Source organism: Erpetoichthys calabaricus, chromosome 3 (genome assembly GCF_900747795.2).
Source record: "Erpetoichthys calabaricus chromosome 3, fErpCal1.3, whole genome shotgun sequence".
In the NCBI taxonomy this organism is placed as follows: domain Eukaryota; kingdom Metazoa; phylum Chordata; class Cladistia; order Polypteriformes; family Polypteridae; genus Erpetoichthys; species Erpetoichthys calabaricus.
In genome coordinates, this window is record NC_041396.2 from 58,088,110 (window position 1) to 58,106,453 (window position 18,344).

At 38.0% G+C, this 18,344-nt stretch overlaps 1 protein-coding gene across 1 annotated transcript in view; it reads left to right on the forward strand.

The window, feature by feature from the left end:
- Positions 1-18,344, forward strand: part of nbas (NBAS subunit of NRZ tethering complex) — a 463,213-nt gene that overhangs the window by 281,003 nt on the left and 163,866 nt on the right. The window contains exon 45 of the mRNA XM_028796843.2: positions 16,874-17,092. Coding sequence (XP_028652676.1) covers positions 16,874-17,092 — 219 coding nt within the window. The remainder of the gene's footprint in view (positions 1-16,873; positions 17,093-18,344) is intronic.

An 18,344-nucleotide genomic window follows, 5' to 3' on the forward strand; every position in this document is an offset into this window, starting at 1 on the left:
TCGAATTACAATCAATGGATACCTACAAAAATGCATATATTCAAAACAGGAATACCCGCAAAAAAGCATACATAAAATATTACATTCATAACCACAAAAATGCATATATTTAAAATGGGTCCAAATAGGGACACACACAAAAAAATTGAAATATTTTGAGTTTTGACTCATTGTTGCAGAAATATTTAATATACAATACCCCAACTTTCAAAACTGTTAACCATGTCCTAAAATTAACTTGAATATTCTGTAATGTGTATTTATTTTCTAACTTCCTTAAATTAAGTATGAGACCAGAACACTCACCACTCATACTTGCTTTGTTGTATATAAGATATCTAGAATTTTTGCTGGTAGTTGGTGGTAGCATACATTTAACACATAATAACAAGAATTTGATATGTATGATATACAGTATTTGCAGTAATTATAACATGATGTTTAACAGACAACAACAGAAAAGTGAAAGCCATGGTTAGAGTAATGGAAAACCAAGTGTTTTTTTTAGTGTTGTAGAATTCTTTTTTTGTTTTCTAGCACAGTAGCTAGATGAAATATGCACTTATACTTTTATATACAGTTTAGTCCATAAATATTTGGACAGAGACAACTTTTTTCTAATTTTGGTTCTGTACATTACTACAATGAATTTTAAATGAAACAACTCAGATGCAGTTGAAGTGCAGACTTTCAGCTTTAATTCAGTGGGGTGAACAAAACGATTGCATAAAAATGTGAGGCAACTAAAGCATTTTTTAACACAATCCCTTCATTTCAGGGGCTCAAAAGTAATTGGACAATTGAATCAAAGGCTCTTTCATGGGCAGGTGTGAGCAAGTCCGTCGTTAGAGTTTGCTGTGAACAGACAACATGCGGTCAAAGGAACTCTCCATGCAGGTGAAAGAAGCCATCCTTTAGCTGTGAAAACAGAAAAAACCCATCGGAGAAATTGCTACAATATTACGAGTAGCAAAATCTACAGTTTGGTACATCCTGAGAAAGAAAGCAAGCACTGGTGAACTCAGCAGTGCAAAAAGACGTGGACGTCCACGGAAGACAACAGTGGGGGATGATCGCAGAATCATTTCCATGGTGAAGAGAAACCCCTTCACAACAGCCAACCAAGTGAACAACACTCTCCAGGGGGTAGGCATATCGATATCCAAGTCTACCATAAAGAGAAGACTGCATGAAAGTAAATACAGAGGGTGCACTGCAAGGTGCAAGCCACTCATAAGCCTCAAGAATAGAAAGGCTAGATTGGACTTTGCTAAAGAATATCTAAAAAAGCCAGCACAGTCCTGGAAAAACATTCTTTGGACAGATGAAACCAAGATCAACCTCTACCAGAGTGATGGCAAGAAAAAAGTATGGAGAAGGCGTGGAACAGCTCATTATCCAAAGCATACCACATCATCTGTAAAACACGGTGGAGGCAGTGTGATGGCTTGGGCGTGCATGGCTGCCAGTGGCACTGGGACACTAGTGTTTATTGATGATGTGACACAGGACAGAAGCAGCTGAATGAATTCTGAGGTGTTCAGAAACATACTGTCTGCTCAAATCCAGCTAAATGTAGTCAAATTGATTGGGCGGCGCTTCATGTTACAGATGAACAATAACCCAAAACATACAGCCAAAGCAACCCAGAAGTTTATTAAAGCAAAGAAGTGGAAAAAGTTTGAATGGCCAAGTCAGTCACCTGATCTTAACCCAATTGAGCATGCATTTCACTTGTTGAACAGAAAGGCCCACAAACAAACAGCAACTGAAAGCCGTTGCAGTAAAGGCCTGGCAGAGCATTAAAAAGGAGGAAACCCAGCTTCTGGTGATGTCCATGAGTTCAAGACTTCAGGCTGTCATTGCCAGCAAAGGGTTTTCAACCAAGTATTAGAAATTAACATTTTATTTCCAGTTATTTAATTTGTCCAATAACTTTTGAGCCCTTGAAATGAAGGGATTGTGTTAAAAAATGATTTAGTTGCCTCACATTTTTATGCAATCATTTTGTTCACCCCACTGAATTAAAGCTGAAAGTCTGCACTTCAACTGCATCTGAATTGTTTCATTTAAAATTCATTGTGGTAATGTACAGAACCAAAATTAGAAAAAAGTTGTCTCTGTCCAATTATTTATGGACCTAACTGTACATACTACTTGCAAAGTGATAAGTAGTTTACTGGCAGCTTTGTGTTATTTTTTCACTGAGGTTTAGATTTATCTGTGAAAATAGTGTAGAAACTAATACTCTTTTACTTTAATTAAATAAACCTGTTCTCTGCCTCTTCTTCATTCATCTCCTTTCATTCCATTGTCTCATAAAAGCTCTGTCAACAAGCTCCTTGCTGTGCAAGGTCTTCATGTACCTCGAAAGAGAAATAATTCCAGGTAATAGAAGGCAAGGAGTTATATTCTCATAATTAATCGGGTCTACAACAACAACATTTATTTATATAGCACATTTTCATACAAAAAGTAGCTCAAAGTGCTTTACATAATGAAGAAAAGAAAAATAAAAGACAAAATAAGAAATTAAAATAAGACAACATTAGTTAACATAGAAAAGGAGTAAGGTCCGATGGCCAGGGTGGACAGAAAAAAACAAAAAAAAACTCCAGAAGGCTGGAGAAAAAAATAAAATCTGTAGGGGTTCCAGGCCACGAGACCACCCAGTCCCCTCTGGGCATTCTACCTAACATAAATGAAATAGTCCTCTTTGTAGTTAGGGTTTTTCACGGAGTCACTTGATGCTGATGGTCGTACAGACTTCTGGCTTTTAATCCATCCATCATTGTTGGAACATCATGGTGCTTTGGGTAGCTGGTGATGGCGCACGCCACCACCAACAGGACACCGGAAAAGGAAACAGAAGAGAGAGTAGGGGTTAGTACAGATTTTGAATGAATAGTTATTATAATGAATTGGATATACAGAGTATCAGGATTAAATTACAGTGAAGTTATGAGAAGGCCATGTTAAAATAATGTGTTTTCAGTAGTTTTTTAAAGTGCTCCACTGTATTAGCCTGGCGAATTCCTACTGGCAGGCTATTCCAGATTTTAGGTGCATAACAGCAGAAGGCCGCCTCACCACTTCTTTTAAGTTTTGCTCTTGGAATTCTAAGGAGACACTCAGTTGAGGATCTGAGGTTACGATTTGGAATATAAGGTGTCAGACATTCCGATATATAAGCCGGGGTGAGATTATTTAAAGCTTTATAAACCATAAGCAGAATTTTAAAGTCAATTCTGAATGACACAGGTAACCAGTGTAGTGACATCAAAACTGGAGAAATGTGTTCGGATTTTCTTTTCCTGGTAAGGATTCTAGCAGCTGCATTCTGCACTAGTTGCAAACGATTGATGTCTTTTTTGGGTAGACCTGGGAGGAGTGCGTTACAGTAATCTAGCCGACTGAAAACAAACGCATGAACTAATTTCTCTGCATCTTTCGATGATATAAGAGGTCTGACTTTTGCTATGTTTCTTAGGTGAAAAAATGCTGTCCTAGTGATCTGATTAATATGCGATTTAAAATTCAGATTGCAATCAATGGTTACCCCTAAGCTTTTTACCTCCGATTTGACTTTTAATCCTAATGCATCCAGTTTATTTCTAATAGCCTCATTGTATCCATTATTGCCAATCACTAAGATTTCGGTTTTTTCTTTATTTAATTTGAGAAAGTTACTATTAATCCATTCTGAGATACAAGTTAGACATTGTGTTAGCGAATCAAGAGATTTGGGGTCCTCAGGTGCTACCATGTACTTGGTTCCCCTACTTCGCAATATACAGGTAACTCTTTTTATCAGAATACTAAAAGTTTGCTAGTCCAGCAGTCCTCCATAATTAAAAAGAAAAATGGCAAAATAATGCAGGCTGGAATATTAACTTGGACTTTAATATAAACAGTAAACTAGTGATTCTGCACTTGGATCAGTTGCAAATCTAAATCGGCCAATATTTTACTACAAAAGACTTGTTTGGTGACTGGTAAATTGGCTGATCACATAAAACGTTTTTTCACTTTCTGCTTTTCTAAGATTTACCTCATTTAGGTGTAGTGCTCTATTACATAAGGTATTATGGTAGTTTATTGAGCTTCCGAATTTTTGCTGTAAACTTCCTGTAAACAGAGAGCAGAAAGTGTAGACTTTACCGGACAGAGAGAAAAGACGGGAATATTAGCCTTTAAATTAAAGAAAATGGAATTAGAAGAGTCATCCTGTGCAGTTAGACAAACGGCAAAAAAAAATACTTTAATGAATTGAGACTGCTTGTCTGAATTTGGATGGTAAATGTGCTTGTGTTAAGTACAGCAGCTTAATGTTAAGTACAGCAGCTTAATTTTCAATTAGAAAAAGAAGAGGAATTTGAAACTGCTGCTTAGTAAACATTAGACTTGTTAGATTAACAGCAAAATTACCGTAGATACTCGCGTATAAGTCGAAAAATGTATGCCTTAAAATTCATTCAAAAAAGCAGAATCGACTTATCCGCGGGGCAACACAATTGTCCATACAATTTGGGTAATGACATTGTACACTCAACGCTTCACTGTGTTAAGTCACCGGTCATCTGCCATTTCCCATGGTCTTTGAAATAATTATAAGCCAGCAATACTATTGCTAATTAGCTAGTTTTTTTCTAATTTCATTAAATAATTCTTTAAACTGTGAAATACTTGAATTTGAGCATTAGCTTTTGCAGGTTTTGGATAACAAACGTACCATTAGCTGCCACGCGCAACCAGATTTGGAATCAAAAGAACCAAGGCAACGCACACTATCAATGCGATGCAAGCACAGCCCGCGATTCAAAAAATTTCTCTGCCTACCTGTTTGTCTCGTCTGACAGTAGCTGAAAAGCAGCATCAGGAGAGAGCAGCCTGATGTAGTCCAGCAGCGGGTGATCTGTCGTGTCCAACAGCAAGCCATGCTGTCTTGTGAAGTCCTGTAGCCAGTTCGGCTCCCACGGATCAATGTCTGGGTATTCCTCCCACGTGAACCTTGACATAACTGCATCGGCTGAGCTAATGCGTTCAGCTGGCACGGCATCGGCTGGTGTCCGATCAGCTGATGCCAGCTTCTCACTCTCTTGCTCGATTCCTGATCACTGTCAATAAAATCTGATTCTGAAAAATCAGAGTCTGACTCAGCGATAATGTGCAAAACATCATCTGCTGAGTGTTTTCTTTTCTGCACTCGCTTCGCTCCCTTGTGACATATCAACGTCATCTTGCCTTTGTTTATATTTCGCTATCAATGCGATGCAAGTGCACCCCGCGATTCAAAAAATTTCCCTACCTACCTGTTTGTCTCGTCTGACAGTAGCTGAAAAGCAGCATCAGGAGAGAGCAGTCTGAAGTAGTCCAGCAGCGGGTGATCTGTCGTGTCCAACAGCAAGCCATGCTGTCTTGTGAAGTCCGGTAGCCAGTTCGGCTCCCACGGATCAATGTCTGGGTATTCCTCCCACGCAAACCTTGCCGTAGCTGCATCGGCTGTGCGAATGTGTTCAGCTGGCACGGCATCGGCTGGTGTCCGATCAGCTGATGCCGGCTTCTCACTCTCTTGCTCAATTCCTGATCACTATCAATAAAATCCGATTCTGAAAAATCAGAGTCCGACTCAGCGATAATGTGCAAAACATCGTCTGCCGAGTGTTTTCTTTTCTTTTGTGACATATCCACGCCATCTTGCCTTTGTTTACATTTTGCAACTCACGCACACGCAAGGATTAGTTGCCGAGTCAACGAGTCTAGCATTTCTCCAAGCACAGAGGGAATGCCTGTGACGTGACAGAGAGTTTTGTCACCCTCTATCTTTGATAGCTGTCAAGTTTTACCCTCGACTTATACGCGGGTCATAACAAATTTCGTAATTTTCGGCTTAAACAATACACTCTACTTAATATGCGAGTATCTACGGTAGGCTATTTTACTTGTAGTACTAGAGTGTTGTACCATGTAAGCCATAATGAATGTAGTGAGAAGTCTAAATACATATAGCTAAATACAAATATTACAATATGTAAGCTTTTGGGGCAACTCAGGCCCCTTCTTCAGGCAGGATGAAAGCTTGCATATTGTAATCTTTTTAGTTAGCCAATAAAAGGTGTCATTTTGCTTGACTTCTCGCTATTTTACTTGTAAACTTGTTAAGCATGTTAGTTTTGTGTCTTCTTGATAAACATCTTATAAACATTTGATAGATTTGTGGCTTTTTTAAAGCTTTGTACTGTGATATTTATTTGTGTTTATCATACAGTATAAATTTTGATAAGAAACAAACACTGCATAACTAAAATTTATATTTCATGTTTCTAATTACACCTCAAGAATTAGGAATGTCTAGCTGGTACACTGTGGAAAAAAACCTATATGAATATCATAAATTTCTGTTTTAATAGGAAAAAAATTAAGGTAAAACATGTGTCGTGTACTCTGTGTATTATTTGACAGGTACTCTATAAAGTACATATATATATATATATAGTTTGTTTTGTTAGATATATGGTGAATGAAGTTTTGTTTCAGGTACATTACAACAGAAATTAAACAATATGACAGGTTGCTATTACAAAAAACATTTTATTTTTTAATGATACTAGGGGGCTTCGCTCTCTTCACTCGCCAACCCCCGTGTTTGGTTTTCCGGATACACACTTTTAAGATGTTTTTTTCTTTGAATTGTTGCTATTTCATTAGTTTCACTTTTATTTCAGAACTTCTGTAAAAACAATATTTGTAATTTTGTGAGTCCCAATATGCTGAATCTTTTTAATGAGGTCAGGACAGGTTTCTCTATTTGGAATTTCAGCACAGACAAAACGATCTATATCATCAGCAGTTAATAATTTTTTTTTTACAAAGTAAAAAAGTAAGTAGAGTTCTGCATTGGACTCCTGTCTGTAAAGTCGTGCTATTTTCCTCACACAGTTCCAAAAGTACATGGGGTTACCAAGGTGATACCCCAGCTTTTGCCTAGGTTTTTGTACAAGGGCTAGACAGAACGTTTTTGACTCCTAGGGTAAATTTAGTCTTTTTAAATAAGCAGACAGATAAATTTATATACACGAACAAAGTAACCAATAAATGCATGTGCGGTAAACTCTGTTTTTGAAATTCTCAAGATTCTTAATTTGTCACATGCATAGTGTAGTAATTATTGTGCAAAGCCAAAGTTAGACTGGTGCATAGTTAAATGAGGCAGTTTGTTTGTTTGCGCTACTGCGATCTTTACTTTCTTTTTTTATATTTTCTAATTTTCCTACTTTCATATCCTTTAACTTTCTCCACATGTGTATAGTGCGGTTTTTTGTTTTTTTTTGAGCTTTTCTAATTTCACTGGTTTTATAGTCTCCAACCTGCTCTGCATGTGTTTAGCGTCAACGTTTGTAAACGTGTTTATGAAGTTCTAGTTTGTCATTTTACTCATTGTCTTTTAATTCTGAGCCGTACAGTACAATACATAGAACAGAATACATCCTCAATACAATGTAAAACTAAAAATTGTAGAAGTACGGAGTAGAATTTCACATTAGATGATATCACATAATATGATTTGGATTTGGTTAGAGTCCTGGAGACCTCATTCATTAAGCTGCCTCCCCCATTTTGTCATTCAACATCTGAAATAGCGCTAATCCGATGAAAGAACCCTTCATTCCCATGTCCCCATTCATCAGGGATGACTATACCTTAGGCAGGCAGTCTACAATTTAAAGAGATTGTTATTTTCTTGTGAATTGTTACATATGCCTTATTTTCACTTTTACTTTAAAACCTTTTGTAAAAACAATACTTGTTTCTTTATTTCCTGCCCTGCGCGTGTTTACATCTCTTTCTTCCCAGATGTATAATACTGCTCGTGTTGTGAAGGGTGTTGCGGCTGAACGTACACTAAGGATATGCCTTTGGATCATTTGCTGTCTTTTTGCTGCTTGCTAGCTTCCTCTTCTACCTGTTGCATGTCGTTGTTTTAAGAGCTCCAAGCACATGATGCTTGCCTGCCAAAAGCAATCCAAAAACTGCTAGATTAGAGGTCTGTTGACTTGTTTTAAATGATGGCTCACTGCCTGGTCTCGTGTGACTTTGTAAAAGCAATACCTGTGTTTTATTTCTGGCCCCGGGCGTGTTTGAATTCTTTCTTGCAGGATGTATAACGCTGCTCGCGTTCATTTGGGGTAGCTGCCGTCACGCTACCCTTCGATCTTTTTAAAGCTTGTACAGCCGCTGTCCTTTTTGCTATGGCCCTGGGACAATCTCTTGGCACCAAGTCTCATGTTTACGGTCCCCGCGAGACACACTGTGGCAAGTCTCCTTGGTCTCACGGGTCTTTTAAATGTCTTTCGAGATGATCATGTATTGTAGCCTTGCATTTGCTTTCCATTCCAGGATTTCCTTATATATAGAGAGAGAGATATGTATTATGGATAAACATTTTCTCTACAGATTTTATTAATTAAAAAAGTATGTATTTTATGGGAATTTTATTATTTTTGTGGTCACTGAACAATAAGCCTATAGAATTTCATAAAAATACTGTAGTAAATATACCAACATTAACACTTTAATATGGATAATAAGACTTCTGTGTGTCTGGTTATATTGGAGCTGAGTGTAAAAGTTTTTTAAAGAGATAAAGAAAAAAAAACTGAATTGGCTGATCCAGTAACATGATGTCGGAGTCCAGTTTTGACCCTAAAAAATCTGATTGGAGCATCCTTACAGTAAACTCTGTTGCATGGAGTGACTTTCACCTAAAATCCATGTACTATGATTATTGCAGGAGGAAAGTAGAATTATTTACTGTACTTTTCTAATTATCTGTTTTGTTTGTTATTCTTTTAAGAATTTTTTGTAATTGTTTCTGTTCAATTTCTAGTGGTTTTGCTTGTGTGTCTGGCTCATAGCCTTGGTTGACTAGAAACATTGCTGGCATACAGAGTGCGAAAATTGTATGTTAATGTCATAGTTTTTTGATGGATGAGTCAAGTTTCTTCTTTTGCTTACTTTTTGTATGCATATTTAATTTTTTTTTTCCCGGCTGCACAGAAAAATTTTGACCATGTAAGAGAGTATGAGGATAACTAGGTGAATCAGTTGCATTGCTCTTAAGGTGTTAGTTAGACATTGGTATAATATGAGAGGTGTATATTGTCCAGGGCAGCAACCTAAGAGTTAGTATTGTCTAAAGCAGGGGTGTCCAACTCCAATTGAAGAGTCGCATAGTTTGGGGGAGGAACGATCTCCTCAGTCTGTCAGTGGAGCAGGACAGTGACAGCAGTCTGTCACTGAAGCTGCTCCTCTGTCTGGAGAAGATACTGTTTAGTGGATGCAGTGGATTCTCCATAATTGATAGGAGCCTGCTGAGCGCCCGTCGCTCTGCCAAAGATGTCAAACTGTCCAGCTCCATGCCAACAATAGAGCCTGCCTTCCTCACCAGTTTGTCCAGGCGTGAGGCGTCCTTGTTAATGCTGCCTCCCCAGCACACCACAGCGTAGAAGAGGGTGCTCGCCATAACCGTCTGATAGAACATCTGCAGCATCTTATCGCAGATGTTGAAGAACGCCAGTCTTCTAAGGAAGTATAGCCGGCTCTGTCCTCTCTTGCACAGAGAATCAGTATTGACAGTCCAGTCCAATTTATCATCCAGCTGCACTCCCAGGTATTTATAGGTCTGCACCCTCTGCACACAGTCACCTCTGACGATCACAGGGACCATGAGGGGTCTGAGCCTCCTAAAATCCACCACCAGCTCCTTGGTTTTGCTGGTGCTCAGGTGTAGGTGGTTTGAGTCGCAGCATTTAGCAAAGTCCTTGATGAGGTTCCTATACTCCTCCTCCTGCCCACTCCTGATGCAGCCCACGATAGCAGTGTCGTCAGCGAACTTTTGCACATGGCAGGACTCAGAGTTATATTGGAAGTCCGATATATATAGGCTGAACAGGACCGGAGAAAGTTCAGTCCCCTGTGGCGCTCCTGTGTTGCTGACCATAATGTCAGACCTGCAGTTCCTGAGACGCACATACTGAGATCTGTTTGTAAGATAGTCCACGATCCATGCCACTAGGTGTATTATCGTAGTATTTCCCTCTACTTACCCTTTACCTGTTTTCTCAAGGGTAAATGTTCTCGTCAGGTTCGTTATCGGGTTGGTCTACTGTTGCACTTTAAAATGAACACACACACACATAGATAAACACACACACACAAACCCTAACCACAACAGTGCCCCATGAATGACACACACACGCTGATTAACCCTTAGCACTTTAAACCACACATCAGCCTGTCACTCAGCACTTCAAGAGACTTACTTATTATCGGCACGAACAACATACGATGTTTTAGTGATATCTCAGACCTAAATATTACTTTTGGTCTACAAGAATACATTTAAACATACAAAGACTCAGCACTCTTGACTATAGGCCATTTATCAGCCAAGAATACCATCTTTTTATCGTACTGTCCCTTCTATTGAGTGCCGCCCTCACTCTCAGCCTTATAAACCTCGCAGCACAGAAATAATGGCAACAAAAATCTGGCTACACCAGGTGCTCAAAGAAATCTAACTTATTAATTCAATCACTCTAGACAATAAGACAAAGCATAGAAAGTTAAAAGCAGCATGGTATTTATTATAAGAATAATAATACCACCACTGGAACAAAGAATAATAGAAAATAGGTACTGATAGAAAAGTCTGAATATGTATAGTCTTTAGGAAAAGCTTACGAAAAAGTTACAGATGACAAGGATGAATGTCCCAGGGAGGCATTTGATTTAGCAATCGATGTTCATGATGCCTTTCTGACGACCAGTGATGTCTTCATCTGTTCCTCTTCTTCTCCTTCTTCTCTTTGCTCTTCTCCTCCTTCTCCTCTTCCAAACCAAGGCATATTTATTATGAAATGTCATGCCTTGGTTTCACAACACATAAACCTGATTGGCTGGCTGCCAATGTGATTGATGAATTTTGCTCAAACTCTTTCCCAGATAATAAAGTTCTTTGATATTGCCTCAGTTTTCCTTTCCCAGGCCGTAAACCCCATTGTTGCCCCAGATGTTCATCCATAAAGTAATCAATAACCTGAGGTATCAGCTCAGGCTTCCTTCCCCAGGTTATAAAGTAATTGAAGCAACCAGAAATGTCTTCCTTTCAATGTTGGAAACAGCTGTTTTAAAAGTGAGGTGTAAGAAAACCTGCTTTGATTTGTCTTTAAATTAGTTCATCTGTTGTTTTATCTTGACCAAAATATAATGGAAAATTAAACCAAAATATACAGATTTTATACACCATAACACTAGGTATGAATCTACTCCCATCTCTGTCAGCTTGTCCCTAAGGAGCAGAGGTTGGATGGTGTTGAAGGCGCTAGAGAAGTCTAGAAACATAATTCTTACAGCACCACTGCCTCTAAGATTTAGTCCTCTGAATTGCTTCTTCTTCTTCTTCCCTTAAATGACAGCCAAACCCAAAAAAAGTGAAATGAGCCAACAGATGACCAACTAAGTTAGTGCCTCAAACACCAGCCAATTTCATTCCAATCAGTTTCTTAATTAGATGCCAATTCATTTTGTTAAGTAAACCTGTTATTTAATTCCACTGCTTGTTGGTGCTCTCATTCTACTACAGCAGACATTTCCAAAACTGTTCATTTTCGATTTCCTAAGAGCAGCATCCAATTGTTTTGGTGACCATATCAACATTACTCAGATCTTCACCTTTCTTTATTTTCCGATATTGTAGGATGGACACAGGTTAGCTGGTTATATATTGGTTTGTTTTTTATCTTATTATTGTTATTGTTTTATATTACTGTTGTTGCTAAATAAGGATTAAAAGAACAATTATGGGGTCTAAGTCTTAAAAAATAAAACTAAAAAACTTAAAGCAAAAGAAATTATTTAGCAGTAAAAACTCATCAGTATGTAAGAAAATCGTTAGAATGAAAACCTGTACACACTGCGAGCCTCCAGGATCAGAATTGGACACTCCTGGGGCCTCATGCATAACGCTGTGTGTAGAATTCGCACTATAACATTACGTAAGCACAAAAGCAGAAATGTGCTTACGCACAAAAAAATCCAGATGCATAAATCTGTGCGAACGCCAACTTCCACGTTCTTCCGCTCCATAAATCCCGGTCAGCATGAAAAGTAACGCATGTGCACGCACCTTCTGTCCCGCCCCAACTCCTCCCAGAATTACGCCTCTTTGAATATGCAAATCAATATAAATAGCCCTTAAGCTCAGCCTTCTGTGAAAAGACAATGGCAAAAGCAAGAGGGAAAATAGAAGAATTTCAGCAAATACAAAGTGGAGGCAATGAAAAACTTACTATTTGTTGGTTTAAACAGTGATATAATCAACAAAAGGAAGTTGATCGAGTGATTTAGTGTGTTGGAAAAACTCTAAATCTCAAGTTCACAAAGTCACACGGTGCCCAAAATAAAAAAAGAAGTTGTCACATATGAAAGTCACAGTGAAAAGGCGAGTCGTAGCCCACCGTCAGAAAAAAAAAGGCACACAGTGGGGTAAAAAGCACGAAATATCAACTTTAATCTCTAAATTTCCACTTTAATCATAGTTTATTTTAAATTATTTTAAATTTATTTTACATTAAAGTAGAACATCATAAAATTCATCCTAAATCGTTTAATGCACTAGTTTCTTAATCCCATCGTAACTAAAGTAGCACGTTAAATGCTTTGTTTTGTGTTTCTATGTGTGTGAATCACTACGTGCTTCCAGGCTCTCTCTTCCTCCAACAGGACACAGAATCCATGACATTCATAATATTACAGCTCTCTGAATAATTAAAATACTGAGATGTATACGTGATATCATTTTCATGATGATAGCAGTTAAAGCATGTTATTAAAAATGGGAACACGGTGGCGCAGTGATTGTTCATGTCTCACACAAGATGCTTGCTGCGCCATGTGCGACCTTCGATGAAATATTTTATTGTAGCAGTACTGTCTCTTTCAAACGTACTAACCCCCAATTCCTGTCCTGACTTTTCTTTCTCCAAATACCTAATCGCCACATAATCATCTCTGTAATAGACGTTAAGACATCTGTAAGCTTAGAACGCCGATTCTTCAAAACTTTTAAGGAACATCTAAATATCTTTGTAGCACGTGTTTAATTATTCTATTCATCTGTCTTTTCAGTGTCGCGTCAGCACCAGCAAGAATACAGCGCGAGGCAGGAACAATCTGTGAATGGAGCGCCAGCGGCTTGCTAGCACTGTGGCACCATGTAGTTAAAGTTTTATCTGTATAGTATAATAAACATATTTTGTTGCATTTCATCTTAAAAATGATATTGTCATCATATGTAAATACGCGCTTTATAAAGTGGCTCAGGTTCTGCAATATTATAACTATATCGCAAGTTTACAGTGAGGTAATTGTACTTATAAGTACAAACAGTTCTACAAGGAACACTTGATGGTCTGATTGAGTGCGTTTATAGTTCTTGGGTTGAAACTGTTTCTGAACCGCGAGGTCCGTACAGGAAAGACTCTGAGGCGTTTGTCATATGAGAGCAGTTCAATAGACAGCATGGCGAAGGCAGCGTGTCCTTGATGCTGTATACCGATAATTCTCTTTCTGATCAGCTGCTGTACAGCTGTGATTCACACTCAGATACAGTGATATAAATACCCTGAGTGGTACAGTGAGAGTAATATGGAAAAAGGTGATCCGATGTGGCAATACCTAACGGGAACAGCTGAAAGAAGAAGAAGAAGGTGCAGTGAGAGTGTAATAATATTAAGTTTAATGTCACTGTCTCTGCACAGACATTTTCATGGATTCATTCACACATGCAGGCCAAGTATGGCACACAGCGGCTAGGCTGCATTTAGAAACCACTAGTCTAGCAGTTTGGAGAATGAGACAACTGCAAGTAGGCATTGTGCTATTCCTGTATTTTTAGGAGGTGGGGTTGAGTCCTTTCCTTTCCTTGTTTGGAGACCAGAGAGGGCCTGCACGTGGAGCAGACAGTATATAAGGCTTGGACTGCTGCCAAGACACTTTGAAGGCTGTGGACGGACGAATGGGTGATAGCGTCATTCGTCCTGAAAATCCTTTCAGCGCAGCGACGGAAAATGGCAGACTGTATACATCAAGTTCCCACCTTGGTATTGTCATGCTATGGCTTCCTCCGTCTGTAATGGCGCGTAAAATCGTCAGTAAAGAAAGCTAAGTTAATCTTCTCTTATGTGATTCTTATTCCGCAGTATCACTATGGGAGGGATATCGCCTTTTAATATCATATCTGTATATTTTTCGGTTACTTAAAATGCCTCAATTTCAAAAGAACATATTTCTGAAGACCTAGTGCCTCTTAAGGAAACAGAGAGTAACAACGCTAAAGCAGTTATGGTATTTGGAATAGTTTGACCATTCCGTGGACCACTATATTGTTACAGGTTAATTACAATCAGATGCATTAAACTAATAAACAATATGCGGTTAATTTCAGTGTATTTATAAAACCGCGTCAGGGATGTGGATCTAAAAAAGAATGGGTAACCACACAGGAGCAGTAGCACTGCTTTGACGCTGGGTGCCGCCAGTCTTCAAAACCAAGCAGAGAACTTGCGTACGACAGGGTATGAGCTACCGTGGAAATGTGCATGGCTTTATGCCAAGTTTAGGTTTTGTACATTGCGATTTGAACGTGGAAACGTTCTTACGCAACATTTTTGTGCATACGCACCGTTTATACATGAGGCCCCTGGTCTAAAGATTTTAAGGACTTTGCATAGTTTGATGGCAACTCTGATAATTCTGAGGTGGTACATAGGGGAGAGTTGTCCCAATTAATCACAGGTAAACCAGCCCTGCGAGAGAGTAATCCAGTGATAGTGGAGGATTCAGTTATTAGGGGTATGGACACACAAGTTTTTGCAGTGACAGGGAGTCTCATACTGTGTTATTTTTCAATTTCACAGATGGGAAACCTCCCTGGGTGGATCTTTACTTGCCCAAATATTAATTAGGAAAGCCCTAAAAATAGCAGAGTACTGCAGCAGAAATTCATAGTCAGTATTCAGTAACCATGTTTTAATTTAGTATGTTAAAGCAATAATGTGAGGTGTACATTATATGGGAGGTCTAGATTTATTAATTTGTAATAATGGGGATAACACTTGAGGGGTTGGAGGTACTGCAATTGATTTATTAGGAATCTTAGGAATTGTTTTAGCTCACAAGAGCTGTTGTGTGTTGTTGTCCAGCTTTTCTCACCATAGAATTATATTGAATCAGAAACTCGTGTGTTCTGCATGAAAATATTAATTTTTCTCGGCCATTGCTACAAACTACATGTATTAAGTAACATATAAAAAAAAAACATAATTTTTGAGTGGAGTATTCTTTTAATGTCTCTTCTTCAGAAATCACTGGACATCAGGGCAATTGCTAAAGACAGGAAGCTAGCAAATGTCCTCTTTTTATAAAAAGGTAAAATAATAATACATTTTATTTATATAGCACCTTTAGGTTGATCCTAGTAACTCTATACCATTAAGCCCTAAAGTTTATGAAGTTTTAATTAATGAAGGGAATTATTAAAGAAATGATTGAACAACACATCTCAAGGCGGGGTATATTATTGTATAGTCAACACAGTTTTAGATTGTACAGATCATGTTTTACCAATATATTTGATTTCTACCAAAAGTATTCACCTAGAGGGGCATATGCAAACAAATCTTTATATTCAAAGAGCTTTTAATAAGGTAACACATGAGAGTGATCAAAAAAAAAACAAGAAGTGGGAGTTTACTGTTCATTGTGCAGATGTGTTAAAAATTGTCTCAGATACAGAAATCAAGGAGTTATGGCTGGAGGAACTGATTCTAAATTAAGCAATGTTAAAATGATATCCTTTAAGGATCAGCGTTGCTACTATTTTTAATTTACATGAATAATCTAGATAAATTGTAACTAGCAAGCTTTTTAATTTGGCATATGGCACTAAACCAGGTGGTTTGTTGAATGCGTTAAAACTTAGCAGAATCATTAAAGTTGGACCTGAACAGAATTCAAAATTGGGAAGATGAAATCTAATGTAAATATTTTTAAACTATTACACCTTTTGAGAAAAACTCTCACTGTACACATGTAAAATTGCACACAATGTATAGAAAAAATGAAGTATGTTAATAGGATGTTATGTTATATAGCAGAACATGTCAAACACAAATCAAGGGATGACATTCTTAAGCTATACAGTGCACTAGTGAAGCATTATCTGAAAAGTTATGTACAGTTTGTGTCTCACTATTATGAAAAAGATATGACAAAACTAAAGAAAATCCAAAGAAGAGGAAATACAGTGATTCTAGGGTTCAGGGATATGAGCTATGAGGAAAGACTGAAAGAGATGGCTTTAATCTGTTGAGACAAATAGAGGTTAAGGTTAATGTTTAGAAGTATGAAGGTAATTAATACAGTGGGCTCCAGCTATTCAGCATGTAGGTACTAATGGATGCTGCTTTAGGTCAAATTTCATAAAAATGTCAGAAGTATATTTTTCATTCACAGGACCATATGTATAATACATTACCAGGTAAGTACAGTATGTTGGTAGATAGTAGTACTTGAGTGATGTTTTTTAAAAGTACTTTTGTCAGTGCCTAATGGCATGTTTCTTCATCAGATCTGATACCAAGTTTATACTTCATCTTTATTTGGTTTAATTTTGTCATTATAATGAACAACATATGAAAATCATTTACAGTATAATGCACCTCCATATGTATTTCCTTGAACTGAGAAAAAGCTGTTGTTTATTGTAATTTTTAGTTTTATATTCTTATCATTTTATATTTTTATTGCATAGTTAACAGAAGAAACCCGTCTGGAGTTAACTAAAAAAGCTCTTAAAGCAGTTAAACAGATCAGCGATAAGTTAAAGAGGACCAATTCTGAAGACAGCAGCCACCTTGCAGAAAATTCTCCTGTTCACTTTGAGAAGGCTCTGAATCATCTCCAGCAGTCTGTTGCTCATCTGGAGACACTCAGTCAAAGCTTCATTGTCTCCCTGAAGAACAGTGACCAGGTAATTAGAAACAATAGTGTTCTACTTATTATACCAAAGAATTTTGGGTGGAGATGTTTAAATATCATATTGTGGAGTAGGGCCTGAAATTTGGTGTGAAAATGCACATATCCTACACAAAGTTATAGTGAATTTCCTACTCATATTTGTTTGGTAACACTCTTTCTTAGTTGTTGCAAGAAGAGTCAACATCTTTTTTTAAATCATTATTTTATAGCCGTGCCAAATGTATTACTTAGGAATTTATATTTTTTTTCATTGTTTACATTTTGTTTAAGGTCATATGCATAGAATGTCATGTTCCATTTGCCACTGCTCTTGAACGGACCATGCAGGAGTGGAATACGATCAGCTGTTCAGTGAAGTTGCATGATGGCGCAACAGGAGTCGAGGACACAGGGCTTGTAATGCCTTTGTTTAAACATCCCTTTATAATTTGGACCTCCAACAGGATTAGCTTTATACCAGGAGGTCTAAAACTACAGGTGTCCACTGGTAAAAATTACATTATCCCACCTCCTGATGTAAAACTAATCTCTTCCGAATAGGGCTGAAACTAAACTAAACTTTATTAAATTTAAGGCTAAAAACAGGCTGAAATATAATTTGGAATAAAGGAAAGTGACTTGAATTGTTTAGTGAATTCATGACTGCCTTGCAACCCAAATCTGAAAAGTAAAAATCAGTGACACACGCAACCAGATTAAAAACAATGATCAAGGATCACTTGAGATGAAAATCGGCTGTAGAAGGCTGCCACCTCTCTAACTTGGAGAAGAAAGACATTCTAGCCAAAAAATGAGGCCTTTGTAGAATCCATTTCTCTATGATGGCATCAACCTTTGAGTACTGTGAACTAACTGTCCCCCCACCCACTAGGTAGCCTAAATATATGGCCTCAGATAATCCAAAGAAACGTTTCTTGGGGTTTATGTTAAGACCGGCTTTACTGAGTGTTAGGAGTACAGCTTGGACCTGGAGTAAGTGATTCTCCCATGTGTTGGAATAGATGACAACAGCATCTAGGCAGGCAGCACAATAGGAACTGTGTGGGCGAAGCACTCTGTCCACCAATCACTGGAATGTTGCTGGAGCCCCGTACAGACCAAATGGGAGGACTCTATACTGCCAGTGCCCACTAGGAGTGCTAAACTCAGTCTTTTCCTTTGCAGAGCCTGTTAAGGTAATTTGCCAGTACACTTTTGACATGTCTAGAGTGGTCAAATATTGAGCATTACCAAGCTGCTTGAGG